Genomic DNA, 20756 nt, shown 5'->3' with positions numbered 1-20756 from the left:
CCTACCAGACTCTTAGCCTCGGTCTTCTCCTTCTGTGAAATGGGAATGATGGCAACCTACCTCACAGGATTGTTGTGAGGACGAACGACACACCAGGCACGCTAAGAAAAGTGCTACGTAACTGATAAGTGAAAATAGCCTGGGGGAAAAGCCCTCGGGGGATCTGCTGCGAGATGCTAGGGTGGGGCTGGGGGCACCTCACCCGAGTACTTGCCACCCTTGCTGCGCTTGATGAAGCAGAGAAGCACCAGAACCAGGATCAGGAGGACGATGGCAGTGACAAAGCCGATGAACCAACCTTCTGTAGCAAAGCCCTTCCGGCTTTCGGCTGTAAGGAAAGGAGAGGAGAGGAGAATTTCAAACATGGGACCAGGAAGCTGCCTGGATGGACGTTTGTAGGAAGCGCATAAGGTTGTAACCAACGTCTCTGGGATTTGAGGGGGTCTCCATAAGAAGAGCCCTGCGGGATCAGACCAGTGATCCATCTAGTCCAGCATCTTTGATTCATACAGTGGCCAACCAGTTCCTCTGGAGGCCCAACAATAGGATGTAATGGTTGAGGCCTTCATAAAAATATCAGGACAGCCCTGCTGGATCAGACCAGTGGTCCATCTAGTCCAGCATCTTGACTCACACAGTGGCCAGCCAGTTCCTCTGGAGGGCCAACAAGAAGAAGAAGAAGAAGATATTGGATTTATATCCCGCCCTCCACTCCGAAGAGTCTCAGAGCGGCTCACAATCTCCTTTCCCTTCCTCCCCCACAACAGACACCCTGTGAGGTGGGTGGGGCTGGAGAGGGCTCTCACAGCAGCTGCCCTTTCAAGGACAACCTCTGTCAGAGCTATGGCTGACCCAAGGCCATTCCAGCAGGTGCAAGTGGAGGAGTGGGGAATCAAACCCGGTTCTCCTAGATAAGAGTCCGCACACTTAACCACTACACCAAACTGGCTCTCCACAACAGGGCATAGTGTCCAAGGACACATCAGAACAGCCCCGCTGGATCAAACCAGAGTCCATCTAGTCCAGCATTCTGTCTCACACAGTAGCCAGCCAGTTCCTCTGCTGGCCAACGACAGGGCATAGTGGCCGAGGTCTGCATCAGAAGAGTCCTGCTGGATCAGATCAGTGGTCCATCTGATCCAGCATCTGGTCTCACACAGTGATGACGATGATATTGGATTCATATCCCGCTCTCTGCTCTGAATTTCAGAGTCTCAGAGCGGCTCACAATCTCCTTTATCTTCCTCCCCTGCAACAAACACCCTGTGAGGTGGGTGGGGCCGAGAGGGCTCTCCCAGCAGCTGCCCCTTCAAGGACAACCTCTGCCAGAGCTGTGGATGACCCAAGGCCATTCCAGCAGCTGCAAAGTGGAGGAGTGGGGAATCAAACTCGGTTCTCCCAGATAAGAGAGCTATGGCTGACCCAAGGTCATTCCAGCAGCTGCAAGTGGAGGAGTGGGGAATCAAACTCGGTTCTCCCAGATAAGAGAGCTATGGCTGACCCAAGGTCATTCCAGCAGCCGCAAGTGGAGGAGTGGGGAATCAAACCCGGTTCTCCTGGATTAAGAGTCCGCACACTTCACCACTACGCCAAACAGGCCAACCAGTTCCTCGCAACAGGGCATAGAGGCTGAGGCCTTCCCCTGATGTTGCCTACTGGCATTGGGGTTCAGGGCTTGCCTACCTCTGACTGTGAAGGTTCCTTTTATTGCCCAGCAGCCTGAATAGCCCACCTTAGCTGGGGACTGTCAACGTTCTGGAACTCACTAAGGAAGACTGGGAATGCTATGCAGAGGAAGGCAATGACAAACCACTTCCGTTCTTCTCTTACCTGGAACGCCCCATAAATGGGGTTCATCATGAATCGGTTGCAACTCAACATTCTAAAAAAATTCTATCTATTGTGCTGCATCTATTGCATTGTTCTCTGATTCTGTGATCCAGCACTGTCATTCAAGCCGCCCTCAATCTAACAAAGCCCACTCGTCTTCCTAACATTTAAATCTCCTCGCCTGCAAAAGCAATCTTTGGCCCCTTGGTCTATCGCAAGAAGGAACAATCGCTCCCCAGCTTCGCCGTCGTAAATACTTCAAGGCGGTTATCGAATCCCTGCTTTCGTCGTTGTTTCCTGAAATGAAAACGAACCCTTCTCCTTTGGTGTCGCTAACGGAGCCTGGCTTTCCAAGAGAGCATCTCTCCAACACAGGTCTTAAAAGTTGTCAGATCAAATAACAGTAACCCATAAATAATACACCGCCAAGCCTATTTGAAATGCCTGAGAAACTAAGACAGAGGAAACACTTTTTTGAATATACAACTGATAGACCGGGGGTGGCCAAACTGTGGCTCTTTCATATATATTGTGGGGCTCCTGAAGCCCCTACCATCACGTCAGCCAGCTAGGAAAATGCATTTCCCTCTTTAAATCACTTTTCCAAGCCAGGCCGGATGGCATCTTGGAGAATGCACTTAAAGTTAAAGCTGCTTTCTTTCCGCCTCTCCCTCCCTCCTTCCCCCATCCATTTGCCTGCCTGCCTTCCGGCTCTCAAACATCTGATGTTCGTGTCCTGCGGCTCTCAAGCATCTGACATTTATTCTATGTGGCTCTTACGTTCGGCAAGTTTGGCCACCTCTGTGATAAGAGGCTCTGCACTGGCTGCCAATAATATACCGAGTCCGGTACAAGGTGCTGGTCATTACCTTTAAAGCCCTATATGGCCTAGGACCTGCCTACCTGAGGGACCGTCTCTCCCCACATGTTCCCCAGAGAGTACTGAGATCGGGAACCCAAAATCTTCTCGTTGTCCCCAGGCCAAAGGAAGCCCGCCTGAAATCTACCAGGGACAGGGCTTTCTCTGTAATGGCCCCTTCCTGGTGGAACCAGCTGCCGGAAGAGGTGAGGGTCCCGCGGGACCTTGCTCAGTTCCGCAGGGCCTGTAAGACAACCCTCTTCCGGCTGGCTTATAACTAACCGGCATAAGAAAGTGAGTGTAGTTCTATTAGATTTCTGCTATGTTTTAATGTTTTTAATTGTGTAAAATGCTTAAGCTTAATATTTTTATGTTAGATTTTATGTGCTGTGAGCCGCCCTGAGCCACCTTGGTGGGAAAGGCGGGATATAAATCATAAATAAACTAAACTATAAACTAAAGACCGCAAAGCGCCAGATACGGAATAACGAACAGACATTCTATTATGAAGTTTAACAGAAGAGTCTATTCAGTGTAATATATAATCTTCTGCAAACCGGCAGATCTCCCTGAATTACAACTGACCTCTCTAGACTACAGAGGTCAGTTCCTGTGGAGGAAACAATGCTCTGGAAAGGGATGTTCTACTGTTGATGTCCCTCCCTTCTACAGATTATTGGCTTGAGCTATACCTGGATATTGGGGGAGCGGGGGACTACATCATTCTAAGTGTGTACAGGTGTTATGTCCTTATAATGTTGTAACTCTATAACAATTTAAAGGTAAAGGTGCAAGCACCAGACGTTTCCGACTTTGGGGTGACGTCGCATCACAATGTTTTCATGGCAGACTTTTTATGGGGTGGTTTGCCATTGCCTTCCCCAGTCATCTACGCCAGGGGTGGCCAACGGTAGCTCTCCAGATGTTTTTTTGCCTCCAACTCCCATCAGCCCCAGCCAGCATGGCCAATGGCTGGGGCTGATGGGAGTTGCAGGCAAAAAAAGATCTGGAGAGCTACTGTTGGCAACCCCTGATCTACACTTTCCCCCCAGCAAGCTGGGTACTCATTTTACCGACCGCAGAAGGAAGGGAGGCTGAGTCAACCTGGAGCCAGCTACCTGAACCCAGCTCCTGCCGGGATCGAACTCAGGTCGTGAGCAGAGAGCTCGGACTGCAGTATTGCAGCTTTACCACTGTGCCATGGAGCTCTTCTAAAGGTAAAGGTAGTCCCCTGTGCAAGCACTAGTCATGGGGTGATGTCGCATCGCAAAGTTTTCACAGCAGACTTTTCACGGGGTGGTTTGCCACTGCCTTCCCAGTCATCTACACTTTCCCCCCAGGAGGCTGGGTCCTCATTTTACCAACCTCGGAAGGATGGAAGGCTGAGACAACCTTGAGCCGGCTCCCTGAACCTGGCTTCCGCCGGGATTGAACTCAGGTCGTGAGCAGAGAGCTCGGACTGCAGTACTGCAGCTTTACCACTTTGCACCGCGGGACTCCTTAATTTAGCAATTTGCCAATTGCCAAATCCAGTAATACCAGAGGGAGAAATGGGCAACACAGCGATGGGGCAGGGGAAATTATTGTAGTAAAGCACATTTAGGAAAGATTGCAGAAAAGTGGGGAGAAAAGTCTCAGGTTGCACGAGAGCACGATGGTGCTGTCTGATACTGGGGAAAAACAAGTTTCTTACCTGTAACTGATGATCTTGAAGTGGTCATCTGTGCAGACACACATGAGTTATCTGCCAGGATCGAACCCGACCTCGGAAAATTCAAAGCAATCTTAAAGCGTTAATTTTGGTGCGCACTTCCTCTTGTCCTGGGGAGGCGGCATCCACTGTGCATGCCTAGAACGAGAGGGAGGCGCTCCACCCACCCAGTTTCTTCCAGCCGCTATATAGGAATAATTTTTTTAGAATAAGGAACAAGAAACCAGCAGTGGGGAAGGTTGGGCGGGAGTGTGTGACTGCACAGATGACCACTCGAAGATCATCAGTTACAGGTAAGAAACCTGTTTATCTTCATCATGATCTCTGTGCAGTCCCACACATGGGTGACTGGCAAGCTAATCTGTCCGGAGGCGGGTGCTGGATCTGTAACCAAAGGACAAAAGTTAGTTATGCATATGATAAACAAACAGTGTACTTACAGTGTAGACGACTGGGGACATCAGTCAAAAATGGAACGTAGTACAGCCTGCCTGAAGGACGCGTCACGCCGAGCACGGACATCTAAAGCGTAGTGTGAGGCAAACGTAGATGGAGACGACCAGACCGCGGCGGCACAGATGTCTTCCATCAGAATGCCCTTACAGAAGGCTGATGAAGTGGCAACGGCTCTAGTGGAATGAGCTCGTAAATGTTCAGGTACAGGCTGTTTAGCCAGTCGATAGCATAATGTAATGGCAGCCACAATCCATTTTGAAAATCTCTGTGTTGAGATTTTACGGCCTTGGTTGTGGGTTGCATATGCTACAAAGAGTCTAGTGTCGTTTCGAAATAGACGTGTCCGCTCAATGTAAAAGGCAAGGGCCCTACGTACGTCCAGATTGTGTAGGGCCCGTTGACCAGCGTTGGCAGGGTTCTGAAAAAAGGCAGGTAACGTAGACGGTTTTCCTAGATGAAATGGTGAGACTACCTTGGGTAGAAAGGAAGGGTCAGGACGTAAAATAACTCTATCATGATAAAAAATAGTATATGGAGGATCTTCTCTGAAAGCGCATATGTCGCTGGCTCTTCTGCCAGAAATAAGCACTACTAGCAAAGCTGTCTTCCAAGACAGGAGGTGCATAGGAATGGATGCCATGGGCTCAAAGGGCAGCTTCAATAGTTGGCTCAGCACAAGAGAAAGGCTCCAGGTGGGATGAAACTGACGGATTGGGGGATGGAGATGTAGGATCCCCTTCAGGAAGGTCTTAGTGGTGGAGTGAGAGAAAACAGTGTAGAGATGGCCGCTAAGTGGACCTTCAGAGAAGAGTACGATAGTCCTGAGTTAGAGAGGGACAGTGTGTAAGTCAAGATCTGAGCTATAGTGGAGCGTTCAGGCTTGAAATTGTGTAGAACAGCGTAAGTCGAAAAACGCTTCCATTTTAAAGAATAAGATTTTCTGGTGGCAGGTTTTTTGGCGTTGAGTAGGACATGATGAACGTCCAGCGGAAAATTCAGAAACTGATTTTCCAGGCAGTCAGTCTTAGAAGTCCCGGATTGTGGTGCAAAACCTTGCCTTCTTGTTGGGAGATCAAGTCCTGAACTTGAGGAAGTCGGAGGAACGTGCTGTTCGAAAGGAGGAGGAGAGTGGTGAACCAGGGTTGGCGGGGCCACCACGGTGTACTCAGGATACAATTGGTCCTATCTAACTTTATTTTTTTTTAATGCTCTGGTGATGAGAGGGCTTGCTGGAAATAGATAATGCAGTGTCCCCGACCACCGATGGAGGAAGGCATCCCCTGTAGATAGCGGGGATGGAGGACCCCGAGTGTAGAAGTGTGGGCACTGGCCGCTGTGTGGAGATGCAAAGACATCTATTTTCGGAACTCCTAAATTTTTGAATACTGTGTACAGGTAACGACGGTTGAGGGCCCATTCGTGGTCGTTGACTAGATAACGACTTAGTGTGTCTGCTTGGACATTTTGGACTCCTGGCAGATGCACAGCTGTCAGGAAAATGCCGTGAACGATACTCCAGTGCCATAGTGATATGGCTCGTTTGCACAATCGATGTAGAATTGATGTAGAGAACAGTGGCTACATTGTTGGAGGTGACCTGGGTGTGACGGCTGTGAAGAGATGGCAGAAAGGACCTCAGAGCTCTGTGGACCGCTAGAAGCTCCAGGCAATTGATGTGGAGGGATTTCTCGTAATCCGTCCACTGTCCCTGAACTGTCAACGTTCCTAAGTGGGCTCCCCATCCCCACTTGGAGGTGTCGGTCGTAACAATCACAGATGGCGGTCTTCATATGAACGGCATTCCTGCCAGAAGATGACGTTCCAACGTCCACCATTCTAGAGATGGCATAATGTGTGATGGAACTGTAAGTAGAGTCATTTGGTGTTGCCGGTGTGGATGAAATGTCTGGACAAACCACAGTTGGAGAGGGCGCGTATGAAGTCTTGCAAAGCAGAGGACGAAGGTGGTGGCCGCCATGAGACCTAACATCCGTTGGAAGATGAAAGCTGTTTGGGTATGGTGTGTGATTATTGTATTGCCCAAGGATTGGATATGATGCACTCTGTCTGCTGGGAGGTAGGCCTTGTGATATGTCGTTGACAGACGCACCCCTATAAATTGTATGTTCTGTGTGGGATTCAGGTTGGATTTTGCAAGATTGACCTGAAGGCCTAGCGCAGACAGGAGGGACAGAGTGGACGAAATGTCCTTCTGAAGTTGTTCCTTGGTTTGGATTACTACAAGCCAATCGTCTATATAAGGGTAGATGGAGATTTGTTTGTTGTTGTTGCCGGAGTACGGCTGCCACCACCGCCATACATTTCATGAAGACTCTCGGTGCTGTCGAAAGGCCAAAGGGGAGAGCGCGGAACTGATAGTGTTGATCTCCGACCACAAACCTGAGGAATCTTCTGTGATGGTGATTGATGGTGAGGTGGAAGTAGGCGTCTTGAAGGTCTATCGACGCCATCCAGGCCTGCTCTGGAATCAGTGGTAGGACAGATTGCAGAGTAATCATGAGGAATTTTTTGTAACGAATGTGGAGATTGAGTTCCCAAAGATCCAGTATAGGGCGCTGCCCTCCGTCCCTCTTTGGAACCAGAAAGTAACGAGAGTAGAATCCTGTGTGATGGAACTGTGGTGGAACTGGTTCTATAGCTCCCTTGTCCAGCAAGGTGGCGATTTCTGTTTGTAGATGAAGGGAGGGGGGGTGTAAGTATGAACCTGTGGAGTTTCGGGGGCGAAGTGAACTCTATGATGTAGCCCCTGTGGATGATCACCAGGACCCATGAATCCGATGTTATGGATTCCCACATGGGGTAGAATGGTCATAGTCTGGTGGTGTCTGAATGGTGTTGTAAATGATTGAGAGGTGGGAGTGAAGAGTCAAAGAGACTGCTTTGGAGCCGGTGTTGTCTTTTTTGAAGTTTGTGGACATGCTTGTTGTTGGAATGGTTGTTTTGCTGGAGGAGCCTTACGTTTCCAGAATTCAGCCTGTCGAGGTGATCGGGAATGCTTATAGTATGACGGTTTCCAGGTTCTCTGCCGATTGGGCTGGGATTGCTGTTGGATAACTCCCAATCTTTTAGCCCTTTTCCTACTGTCATCAACAGTAGTTAGAATATCATCTGTGGTGGCATTGAAGAGACCTTGGCCGTCGAAGGGTAAGTCTTCTATCTTGAATTTGATGTCAGGTTGCAGTGACGAGGACCTTAGCCAGGCATGACGGCGTAGGGCAATAGCTGTAGCCATAGACCTAGATGAACATGCCACAGCATGATGCACTGTATTAATTTGCTGCTTGCTGATGAGAGAGAACTCCTGAAGGATGTGCGAAGCCTGCTTCTGTGCTGCATCTGGTAGGGAAGGGACCATGGTGGTAAGTTGAGAGGTCAGGTTGAAAGTATATGCCGAAAAATAGGCCAAATAATTGTGAATTTTGCAAGTAGCAGTGGTGAGCGAGTAGATCTTTTTTTCCTAAAGTATCCAATTTCTTCCCTTCCTTTTCAGGTGGAACCAGGTGGCATGTTTGTTTGGATTTTGAAGACGAATGCACGATCATGGAATTTGGTGCCGGGTGATTAAAGAGAAATTTTGAATCAGGAGCATGAATTTTGTTTAGACGTTGGTGGAACTGAAACGGGCTTATCCCATGCCTCTTTCAAGGCTTCCAAATGGACTGGAAGCATAGGGAGAAAAGAGCCTGCCAGCAGGTCTGCATGTACTAAGTCGTGGACTACATCCGACACTCTAGGTAAGTCAGTAGTCAGTTTAATATTAAGTGTATATGCCATGTTAGATAGCAAATCTAGGTAAGCCTTAGAACCTTCTGAGGGTGAGAGGTCAGCAGGCTTGGTGATGTCAGAGGCTGGTTAAGGTGGAGCTGAGCCCATTGAATGGGAGGAATCCTAATGTTCAGCTTCAGACTCTTCCTGAGTTTCAATGGGTATATCAATGGACTTGGTAGGTATTGATATCTGTTTAGTCAGCAGGGAAGGTTGTTTCAGAGAGACCGAACACACTGAAGTCGATCTGGCTGGTGACAATGGTTTTGATACTATAGTGTAATACTTCGGACGTCGATAGGGGCTTCCATGGGATCGGTAAGAAACATCGTCACGGTACCGTAGACGGTCCTCACGGTATGTGGGCTCTCGATGTGTAGGATGATAGAGCACTTCACGGTACCGAGGGTCTTCACGGTACCGATACCGATGTGAATCCAAGGAAGGAGACCTATAATATTGTCAATACCTGCAAGGAGATGGTGATCTGGAACGTGATGGGCTATAACAGTAATAGCGCTCCCTGTGATGACTTGGAAGTCTTTCGACTCGAACTCGAGTGGGCGGCTCTCTTGGTGTCGAAGGTTCTCGTATGAGGGGAGATGTGGGTGTGACTGTCTGCTGTTTACTAGGCGTCTGCTGTTTGCTACGCATCGAAACTTCCCAAAAGGAGTGTGTCCCGAGAAGATTAGCTCGCTGACTTCGGTGTGTAGATTCTGGAGATTCGGTGTCGAGAATGTTCTCTGGCAATGATCCGTGAAGTGATGGAGACCGAGAACGAATATGAACGACCTTGAGAGGTACGGTATTGATGGGTGCCGAGACCTCCGATAAAGTCGGTGCCGTCTGTATCGAAGTCAAGGTGCAGACAGTCGGGTGCGGTGCAGAACTCATGGTGGGAGACCTTGAATCCGAAGACCTACGGCCTGTCTTCGATTTGGTTTTCGGTGATGTCGAACCCAAGGGATCTTTAGAAGTCGATTCCATGCGATGTTTCTTTCTGGAATCGTCGGACTTCTTGGGAGTGTTTCCCAGACTTATGCTTGCTGGGAACCAAGGCCACGGAAGCTACTGGTCGAGCCACTTCCTTTTGAGTAGATAGGAAGGATGGCGAGATTTGAGATCCCGAAGTATGGGACATAGTAGGGCGCAGCGATGACTCTAACAGATGGCTTCTGAGTCTAGCCGCGCGGTTTTTTCTAGCCTGCTTTCCGAATTGACTACAATGCAGAAAAGTGTAATTACGATGGGCCTCCCCCAGACAAAAAAGGCATAAAGAATGTCCGTCTGTAGATGGGATTTTTGACCCCACCGAACACACTTCTTAAAAGTGATTTTGTCTTTCCTTTCCATCCGCCCGGGAGGGGAGGGGGGAAAGAGAAGGGAGAAAGGGTAGGATAGAAAGATATATATATATATATATATCTTTACGATACCAGTGATGAAAATAGAAGAAGACGAGGACAAACAGTGAAGTGAATAATGCAGGAGAACAAGGTGAAGATTGCAATGAAGAGAGGAGACTCAGCGAGGTAGATGTATCCTGGGCAGCGGTAAAGAAGAAACTGGGTGGGTGGAGCGCTTCCCTCTCGTTCTAGGCATGCGCAGTGGATGTCTCCTCCCCAGGACAAGAAGAAGCGCGCGCCAAAATTAACGCTTTAAGATTGCTTTGAATTCTCCGAGGTCGGGTTCGATCCTGGCGGATAACCCATGTGTGGGACTGCACAGAGACCACGATGAAGATCCCCCGTTTTCCCATTAGCAACAAAGCCAAACCAAGTAGTTAATGTGGAAGTGACCCTTACCTCTCAAACTGGCACTGTGCAAGAGAAGGTTCTGGCACCAACAAACAGAGGTGGCTTCCCATTGCCTGTGGACTTCCTTGGGGCTTTCCCATCCATGTGTGAACCAGGACTTGCCCTGCTTAGCTTCCAAAATTGGATGAGACGGAACTAGATTAAGCCATCCAGGTTGGGGCAGAGACAAGCAGAAGTGGTTTGCCTGCCTCTGCATAGCAACCCTGGACTTCCCTGGTGGTTTCCCATCTGAGTACTAACCAGGGCTGACCCTGCTTAGCTTCAGAGATCTGATAAGACTGGGCTGTCTGGGCCATCTAGGTCATGGCGAGAGATGAACAGGGGTGGTTTGTGTTTGCCTACCTCTGCATAGCAACTCTGGACTTCCTTGGTAGTCTCCAATTCAAATACTAACCAGGGCCAACCCTACTTAGCTTCTGAGAGCTGGCAAGATCAGGCTAGCCTGGGCAATCCAGGTCAAGGGAAGAGATGAATAGAGGTGGTCTGCGATTGCCTACCTCTGCGTAGCAACATTTGGTGGTCTCCCATCCAAATATCAGCCAGGGTCAACACTGCTTAGCTTGAGATCTGGCAAGATCAAGCTAGCCTGGGCCATCCAGGTCAAGGCAAGAGATGAACAGAGGTGGTCTGCGATTGCCTACCTCTGCATAGCAACCTTTGGTGGTCTCCCATCCAAATATTAGCCAGGGTCAACCACCCTGCTTAGCTTCTGAGATCTGGCAAGATCAGGCTAGCCTGGGCCATCCAGGTCAAGGCAAGAGACAAACAGAGGTGGTCTGCGATTGCCTACCTCTGCATAGCAACCTTTGGTGGTCTCCCATCCAAATATCAGCCAGGGTCAACCACCCTGCTTAGCTTTTGAGATCTGGCAAGATCAGGCTCGCCTGGGCCATCCAGGTCAAGGCAAGAGACAAACAGAGGTGGTCTGCGATTGCCTACCTCTGCGTAGCAACCTTTGGTGGTCTCCCATCCAAATATTAGCCAGGGTCAACCTTGCTTAGCTTGAGATCTGGCAAGATCAAGCTAGCCTGGGCCATCCAGGTCAAGGGAAGAGATGAACAGAGGTGGCCTGCGATTGCCTACCTCTGCGTAGCAACCTTTGGTGGTCTCCCATCCAAATATTAGCCAGGGTCAACCTTGCTTAGCTTGAGATCTGGCAAGATCAAGCTAGCCTGGGCCATCCAGGTCAAGGCAAGAGATGAACAGAGGTGGTCTGCGATTGCCTACCTCTGCGTAGCAACCTTTGGTGGTCTCCCATCCAAATACAACCAGTGTCAACCACCCTGCTTAGCTTCTGAGATCAGGCTAGCCTGGGCCATCCAGGTGAAGGCAAGAGACGAACAGAGGTGGTCTGCGATTGCCTACCTCTGCATAGCAACCTTTGGTGGTCTCTCATCCAAATACAACCAGTGTCAACCACCCTGCTTAGCTTCTGAGATCAGGCTAGCCTGGGCCATCCAGGTGAAGGCAAGAGACGAACAGAGGTGGTCTGCGATTGCCTACCTCTGCATAGCAACCTTTGGTGGTCTCTCATCCAAATACAACCAGTGTCAACCACCCTGCTTAGCTTCTGAGATCAGGCTAGCCTGGGCCATCCAGGTGAAGGCAAGAGACGAACAGAGGTGGTCTGCGATTGCCTACCTCTGCATAGCAACCTTTGGTGGTCTCTCATCCAAATACTAACCAGGACCAACCTTGCTTAGCTTGTGAGAGCTGACAAGATGAGGCTAACCTGGGCCATCCAGGTCAGGGCAAAGGAAGTACAGCAGAAGCGTAATCAAATCTCAGCCAACTGAGTGACAGCGGCCGTTTCTACGATCACTTACGGATGCCAGAGGTTTCCACCTCATTCTCCCAGAAGGTTTCGTTGGTCCCGTTGCGGTGCTCTTTCACAAACCGGATACGATACTCTTTGCCCGACTGCAGGTCCGGGATGACGTAGACGCCTTTGCTCGAGACCGCCTTCCCTACGTTTTGCCACGGTTCTCCATCTAGCCGGGAAAGAAAGGGGAACGTCCACGTTACATTCGACTGCAGTAGCTACCTGTTATCATTTGACTTGGAGCTAAGTTAGACAACCTGCCCTCCTGATGTATTACAGCTAATAATATGTACGCTGGGGCTGATTCCCCGCTAGCCTTATGCTGCTGTCGCGCTCCTCTTCTCTGCAGGGCTTCCTCTGGATTCCACACTGCCCCAGGGCTTCAACTAGCTCCACCTTTTTCGCACAGCATTCAGAAACTGGTTGTTACAGGATCTTGTTTGCCGCAGCGAAAGCGGCGGAAAGAGTCGCAGCTAGGGTTGCCAATCCCCAGGTGGGGGCAGGGGATCCCCCGGTTTGGAGGCCCTCCCCCCGCTTCAGGGTCATCAGAAAGCGGGGGGAGGGGAGGGGAATGTCTGCTGGGAGCTCTGTTATTCCCTATGGAGGTTTATTCCCATAGAAAATCATGGAGAATTGATCCGCGGGTATCTGGGGCTCTGAGGGGGCTGTTGTTTGGGGTAGAGGCACCAAATTCTCAGTATAGCATCTAGTGCCTCTCCCCAAAATACCCTCCAAGTTTCAAAAAGATTGGACCAGAGGGTCCAATTCTATGAGCCCCCAAAGAAGGTGCCCCTATCCTTCATGATTTCCTATGGAAGGAAGAAATTGAAAAGGTGTGCTGTCCCTTGAAATGTGATGGCCAGAACTCCCTTTGGAGTTCAATTATGCTTGTCACAGTCTTGATCTTGGTTCCACCCTTAATGTCTCCTGGCTCCACCCCCCAAAGTCTCCTGGCTCCACCCCCAAAGTCTCCTGGCTCCACCCCCAAAGTCCCCAGATATTTCTTGAATTGGACTTGGCAACCCTAGTCGCAGCCCCGGGGCAGAGTGTGTGAAAGCCAACGGAAGCCCCATGGAGAAGAGGAGAGTCAGAGCGGCATAAGGCTAGTAGGGAATTGCTCTGGCTCTTTTGGTTTTTAATTTTAATCGGAACAACATTCCTTGAGAAATGTTTTGACCCAGCAAATATTCATAAACTGCCATTCTACCTTATGGAAATCAAGGAGACATATAAATATGTCTTTCCCCATATAAACCCCAGAGAGCACCGAGGTCAGCAGGGAAGGACCTACTGACTATTCTTGGGCCGAAGGAAGCAAAGCTGCAGAGTACCTGCACTCGGGCTTTCTCCGTTGTAGCTCCACACTTATGGAACCAGCTCCCGGAGGAAGTGCGGGCCCTGCGGGACTTTGATCGATTCCGCAGGGCCTGCAAGACCATCCTCTTCGGTGAAGCCTTCACCGACTAAAAACTGAGAGACTGCTTCAATGATTTGTCATCTGTCGGAATAGCACCAAGATGTTAATTTTATTGTTTTATTGTTTTTAGAATTTTAATTAATTGTTACCTATTGTTTAAATTATTATATAATCTGTTATATTAATTGATGTTGTTAGCCGCCCTGAGCCTGCCTCGGCGGGGAGGGCGGGATATAAATAAAATGTATTATTATTATTATTATTATTAGAAGAAAACAAAATGTAAAAGTACATGAAGTACACACTGCATAAAGTTCTGTTCACCATTTCTTTAAAAGGTCTCTGCAGAGCTGGAAAAAAGTACAGAGGAGAGCAGGCGAGATTAGAGACGCGAAGGCCCGGAAAAATTCAGGAAAAAACATTTTTTTCCCTGAAGCTTTTTTTTTTTGTTTCGTTTTTTTCCGAAAAATTCAGAAAAATTGACAAAAAGAAAATAAATTGATTATGGAACATTTGGTTTTAACATGACGAATAAAACATTTTAAGACAAGGTGTTCAAATATTTTCCACATCATTTCTAAGAAATGTGTGGTATCAGATTATTCTAATTTCTGTGCACTGAGGACAAGCAAGTCCTAGGTCATGCCCATTCACTGAAACTTAGTCCTACACTCCCTTCTATACACTTCCCCCCTCTTCAATTCTTTTTATGAGAACAAGTTTTTTTTTTATTTAATACTATTGAGAGGAAACATGAATAATTGTTATTTCTGGATTTTTAAAAATCATTTTGTGGAGGTTTCTTTAATCTGTTCCACATAAACTAGTAAACAGTTCAGGGGATTGTTGCTCCATTTGTTACAATCACAACTAACTATTTTAAAAGTAAATTCCGTTTGTAAGAATTGTTTGGATACACTATTATTTTTAATAAGCTGTGATAATAAGTTGTGATAATTTCATGCCAAGTAAAACTGTCCGTAGTCATATTTTATGTTCCTAAAGTAACAAAATGACTTTCAATCTGTAAAAGGAAAAAAAAGAGCTAACGTAGCTCCCCCCCCCCCCCCGATTTTTACGAAATTTTCTGTTCTTTTCCGGGGGAAAAAACCCAGAAACAACCTGGGGGTTTTTCTGAGCTTCAAAATTTCCAGAAATTTTACATCTCTAGGTGAGATGATGGTGTTAGAACACCTTCCCTAGGAAGAAAAGCTGAGGAGTCTGGGACTTTTCCATTTAGAAAAGCAAAACATGAGGGAGACATGATAGGTAAAAGGTAAAGGTAGTCCCCTGTGCAAGCACTGAATCATTACTGACCAATGGGGTGACGTCACATCATGACCTTTTCTCGGCAGACTTTTTATGAGGTAGTTTGCCACTTCCTTCCCAGACATCTACACTTGACCCCTCCCCCTCCCAGCAAGCTGGGTACTCATTTTACCGACCGCAGAAGGATGGAAGGTTGAGTCAACCTTGAGCCGGCAACCTGAACCCAGCTTCTGCTAGGATCGAACTCAGGTCGTATGAGCAGAGTACTGCAGCTTACCACTCTGCGCCACGGGACATGACAGAATTACGTGTGGGGTGGAGAAAGTTGACAAAGAGAACTTTATACAGAGAGTGATTAAAAGGTGGAACTGGCTGCCAGAGGTTGGAGTGACGGTCACAGGAGTAAACCGCTTTAAAAAGGGGGATTAGATAGTTTAATGGAGAAGTCTGGGAATGGCTACTAGCCGCAGAGACTGAGGGCAACCCTCACGTTCAGAAGCACTATGCCTCTGAACCGCAGAGCCAGGAGACAACATCAGAGGAAGCCAAATGACAAGACTTCATCGTCCTTCATCGCATTGGTCGGGCCGCTTCCTTGACTCTTTCTGTGCGGTTCCAGAGGCCTCACTTCAAAAAGGATGTGGACAGAATAGAACAGAGACAGAAGAGAAGTGACGAGGCTGAATGGGGAAAGGCTGAAGGAGGACATGATTGCTCTCTTGAAGTATTTGAAAGCCTGCCGACTTAGAGGAGGGCAGGGAGCTGTTCCTGTTGGCAGGAGAGAACGTAAGAACATAAGAGAAGCCGTGTTGGATCAGGCCAATGGCCCATCCAGTCCAACACTCTGTGTCACATAAGAGAAGCCATGTTGGATCAGGCCAACAGCCCATCCAGTCCAACACTCTGTGTCACACAGTGGCCAAAAAAACCCAGGTGCCATCAGGAGGTCCATCACTGGGGCCAGGACACTAGAAGCCCTCCCACTGTGCCCCAAGCATCCAGAATACAGAGCATCACTGCCTCAGAGAGCTCCAACAATAAGCTGTGGCTAATAGCCACTGATGGACCTCTGCTCCATATGCTTATCCAATCCCCTCTTGAAGCCGTCTATGCTTGTAGCCGCCACCTCCTGTGGCAGTGAATTCCACATGTTAATCACCCTTTGAAAAGGACCCTCTTTCCCTCCCTTCTCTATCCTACGCATCATCTTGTCAACCTCTATCGTGTCACCCTGCAATCGACGTTTCTCCAAGCCGAAGAGCCCCAAGCGTTTAAACCTTTCTTCCTAAGGAAAGTGCTCCAACCCTTTAATCGTTCTAGTTGCCCTTTTCTGCACTTTTCCCAATGCTGGAATATCTGTTTTGAGGTGCGGCGAGAGGAAAGGGCTCACAATAATGGGTTTAAATTATAGGTGGAAAGGTATCAGCTTGATGTTAAAGATTTTTTTTTAAAAAGTAAGTGTAGTTCAGCAGCGGAATCCGCTGCCTAGGGAGGTGGTGAGCCCCCCCACACCCCAAAAACAGTTGGAACACAGAGGTAATTTGCGTATTGTGCCTGATGGGTCCTCACGCACAACATTCTAAATAGTATGCATTTCCTATTGGGAGTCATTGAATGCGTCCTGAGGTAAAATGCACCTCCCAGCCTTCCTCAACAAATTCACTAGAGATTTTACATAAAAGCTAGTATGGAAACTAAGCTTTCAAATAATATGGGGAAAATGGTGCACAACCTTTTGAGAGCCTCTTTGGAAGTGAACCTCTCACATGAACGTGCCAAAGTGTCTACACACCACTGCTCCCTCAGGCCAACACACACACACACATACACACGCCTCTCACAGCCATCACCTCTTGCTGCCCTCAAGGAAACTCCTGGCAGACATCATGGAAGATACACCGATGCTACAAGGAGGAAGCAACTTAGAGGTGCAGCAAAGAAATTCCCAAATAGCACTCACATACCGTAGTGAAGCACAGGTATGAAATTAGTCCTATGTATTCTGGAGTCAAGAATGTATGAATCAGGGAGTAGAAGGGGCGAATGTACTCCTTTCCAGATCAGTCAGCGGTGTGTTTAATAAAACACAGTTCAGATGCCAGAAGCAAGCAAACCATGCCACATCCTTTAGGACTAGTATGTGGTATGAGTGTCGTATCAACATATGAAGCTGCCTTCTACTGAATCAGACCCTGGGTCCATCAAAGTCAATATTGTCTACTCAGACTGGCAGTGGCTCTCCAGGGTCTCAAGCTGAGGTTTTTCACGCCTACTTGCCTGGACCCTTTTTAGTTGGAGATGCTGGGGATTGAATCTGGGACCTTCTGCTTACCAAGCAGAGGCTCTACCACTGAGCCACCGTCCCTCCCCTAATTTTGGAAGTCAATCAGAGGTAGTGAGGAAGTATATTGCATGGAGTCCATGATTAAAATTGCCTTTGGCTTTCTGCCCAAACAACTTAATGATTCTAAGACACCCCTGGGAACTTCCACAGTGGCTGAGCTGCACCTCCCCCCACCCCGAGTAAAGTACGCCAGATCTGGGAATCCACACTGGCAGTTGGCAAGGACTTTTATCTACCAGCTCTCTTCCATCTGTCAGGGTGCGCGAATATCCTGGAGACGGGCAGGCTGAAAGCCAGTCGTCTGGGGCCCAGACAGTTGGAGCGCCCAGATGGCCTCCCTCAGCCACCAGCCCTCAATCTGGACCTCAACAATCCCAGAGAGTCTTTAGACCTGCTTGTGTTTCTGCCTTGCCCCTTTCGTATCTGCTGTCAACCCGGGGGAAACGCGGGCAGTTCAGCGAGGCTTCCGCTTGGAATCACCTCTTTTCCCACCGCCTGTCAGCGCCTGATCGGCGGAGTTTTTAAAATTTAAAACATTCATTTGAAGCACTTCTATCCTGCTCTTCTCCTGCAGAGGGGGACCCAAAGTGGTTTAATCTGCAACTAACAGTTTTGTCCTTTTGTTGCAAACAGCCCCTCAGGAAACAGTAGCAAGGCCAGCCTCCAGGTGGGACCTGGGGATCCCCCAGAATTCCAGCTCCTCTCCAGACTGCAGAGCTCAGTTCCCCTGGAGGAAAGGGCTGCTTTGGAGGGGGGACTCTGTGGCCTTGTGCCCCACTGAGGTTCAGGGATGCCAGCCTCCAGGTGGGACCTGGGGATCCCCCGGAATTCCAGCTCCTCTCCAGACTGCAGAGATCAGTTCCCCTGGAGGAAAGGGCTGCTTTGGAGGGGGGACTCTGTGGCCTTGTGCCCCACTGAGGTTCAGGGATGCCAGCCTCCAGGTGGGACCTGGGGATCCCCTGGAATTCCAGCTCCTCTCCAGACTGCAGAGATCAGTTCCCCTGGAGGAAAGGGCTGCTTTGGAGGGGGGACTCTGTGGCCTTGTGCCCCACTGAGGTTCAGGGATGCCAGCCTCCAGGTGGGACCTGGGGATCCCCCGGAATTCCAGCTCCTCTCCAGACTGCAGAGATCACTTCCCCTGGAGGAAAGGGCTGCTTTGGAGGGGGGACTCTGTGGCCTTGTGCCCCACTGCGGTTCAGGGATGCCAGCCTCCAGGTGGGACCTGGGGATCCCCCGGAATTCCAGCTCCTCTCCAGACTGCAAAGATCACTTCCCCTGGAGGAAAGGGCTGCTTTGGAGGGGGGACTCTGTAGCCTTGTGCCCCACTGAGGTTCAGGGATGCCAGCCTCCAGGTGGGACCTGGGGATCCCCCTGAATTCCAGCTCCTCTCCAGACTGCAGAGATCAGTTCCCCTGGAGGAAAGGGCTGCTTTGGAGGGGGGACTCTGTGGCCTTGTGCCCCACTGAGGTTCAGGGATGCCAGCCTCCAGGTGGGACCTGGGGATCCCCCAGAATTCCAGCTCCTCTCCAGACTGCAGAGATCAGTTCCCCTGGAGGAAAGGGCTGCTTTGGAGGGGAGACTCTGTGGCCTTCTGCCCCACTGAGGTTCAGGGATGCCAGCCTCCAGGTGGGACCTGGGGATCCCCCAGAATTCCAGCTCCTCTCCAGACTACAGAGATCAGTTCCCCTGGAGGAAAGGGCTGCTTCGGAGGGGGGACTCTGTGGCCTTGGACCCCACTGAGGTTCAGGGATGCCAACCTCCAAGTGGGACCTGGGGATCCCCCGGAATTCCTGCTTATCTCCAGACAGCAGAGATCAGTTTCCCTGGAGAAAACGGCTGCAGATTTATACCCCGTCCTTCTCTCTAAATCAGAGTCTCAGAGCAGCTTACAATCTCCTTTATCTCCCTCCCCCACAACAGACCCTGTGAGGTAGTTGGGGCTGAGGGAGCTCTCCCAGAAGCTACCCTTTCAAGGACAACCTCTGAGAATTATGGCTGACCCAAGGGGAGGAGTGGGGAATCAAACCCGGTTCTCCCAGATAAGAGTCTGCGCACTTAACCACCACACCACACCGGCTCTCTAATAGGACTGACACGATAACAAATGCAAGAAGGGAATGTTGTTATTTGCCTGGTCCTGCCCACCCGTAAGAAGCCCTCTTCTCCGCCCTTACCGGTCTTGTCCATGATATGGACCGAAAACTCTACATCTCGTCGTTTCGCCTGTGGGATCCACCTGATGACGGTGAAGTTCTCTCCTACTTCGGCGGCGGTGATGTTCTCGAAAGACAGCAGCACTAGGCAGGCGGGAAAGGAAGCCGAAAAGAGAACGTGTTAGTGCCATATCTTCAAGAAGTCATTCAAGAGCCTACAGAGCAAAGTGCCTGTCTGGTGAATTGCCAGGGTCCTCTTTAGAGAAAGAGATAATCAAGGCGGTAGAAAAAAAGCACTGAAATGTGCTCATAGTCATTAGCCTGGGAGCACCTGTGTGCATCCATCTTCCTGTTATCCTAAGATTCTGTAATGCAGAAAACCGCAAATTAACCCGGTGTGTGACAGACTTTAGATTTCTGATAATTGCTTCCACCCCACGCCCCGCAAACAAGTGGAAGTTCAGGTAGAAGAAAACGATGGTAGATTTATACCCCACCCTTCTCTCTGAATCAGAGTCTCAGAGCAGCTTATAATCTCCTTTGCCTTCTTCCCCCACAACAGACACCCTGTGAGGTGAGTGGGGCTGAGAGGGCTCTCACAGCAGCTCCCCTTTCAAGGACAACTCCTACAACAGCTATGGCTGACCCAAGGCTGTTCCAGCAGCGGCAAGTGGAGGAGTGGGGAATCAAACCTGGTTCTTCAAGCTAAGAGTCCATGCACTTAACCGCTACACCAAACTGGCACTTTGTTTTCTTCACCTTAGAAAATGGAAGGAAGGAAGGGAGGAAGGGAGGGAGGGAGGAAGGAAGGAAGGAAGGAAGGAAGGAAGGAAGGAAGGAAGGAAGGAAGGAAGGAAGGAAGGAGAGAAAGAGAGAGGAAGGAAGGAGAGAGAGGAAGAGAGGAAAGAAGGAAAGAAAGAGAAAGGAAGGGAGGAGAAAGAGGAAGAGAGGAAGGAAGGAGAGAAAGAGAGGAAGGAAGGAAGGAAAGAAGGAAGGAAGAGAAAGAGAGAGGAAGGAAGGAGAGAAAGAGAGGAAGGAAGGAAGGAAGGAGAGAAAGAGAGAGAAAGGAAGGAGAGAAAGAGAAAGGAAGGAAGGAGAGAAAGAGAGAGGAAGGAAGGAGAGGAAAAGAGGAAGGAAGGAGAGAGAAAGGAAGGAAAGAAGGAAGGAAGGAAGGAAGGAAGGAAGGAAGGAAGGAAGGAAGGAAGGAAGGAAGGAAGGAGAGGAAGGAAGGAGAGAAAGAGAGGAAGGAAGGAAGGAAGGAGAGAAAGAGAGGAAGGAAGGAAGGAAGGAAG

At 49.3% G+C, this 20756-nt stretch overlaps 1 protein-coding gene across 1 annotated transcript in view; it reads right to left on the bottom strand.

Moving 5' to 3' along the window:
• Window positions 1-202: 202 nt before the first annotated feature.
• The window catches only part of L1CAM (L1 cell adhesion molecule), a 101100-nt gene continuing 80546 nt past the window's right edge, over window positions 203-20756 (bottom strand). The window contains exons 21-23 of the mRNA XM_060252547.1: window positions 19486-19608; window positions 12276-12450; window positions 203-321 (exon numbers count right to left, since the gene is read on the bottom strand). Coding sequence (XP_060108530.1) covers window positions 12278-12450; window positions 19486-19608 — 296 coding nt within the window. The 3' untranslated portion in view covers window positions 203-321; window positions 12276-12277. The remainder of the gene's footprint in view (window positions 322-12275; window positions 12451-19485; window positions 19609-20756) is intronic.

This window comes from Heteronotia binoei, chromosome 13 (assembly GCF_032191835.1).
Source record: "Heteronotia binoei isolate CCM8104 ecotype False Entrance Well chromosome 13, APGP_CSIRO_Hbin_v1, whole genome shotgun sequence".
Classification (NCBI taxonomy): domain Eukaryota; kingdom Metazoa; phylum Chordata; class Lepidosauria; order Squamata; family Gekkonidae; genus Heteronotia; species Heteronotia binoei.
The sequence above is the reverse complement of the archived record's forward strand: the minus strand, read 5'-3'. Positions and strand labels throughout refer to the sequence as shown.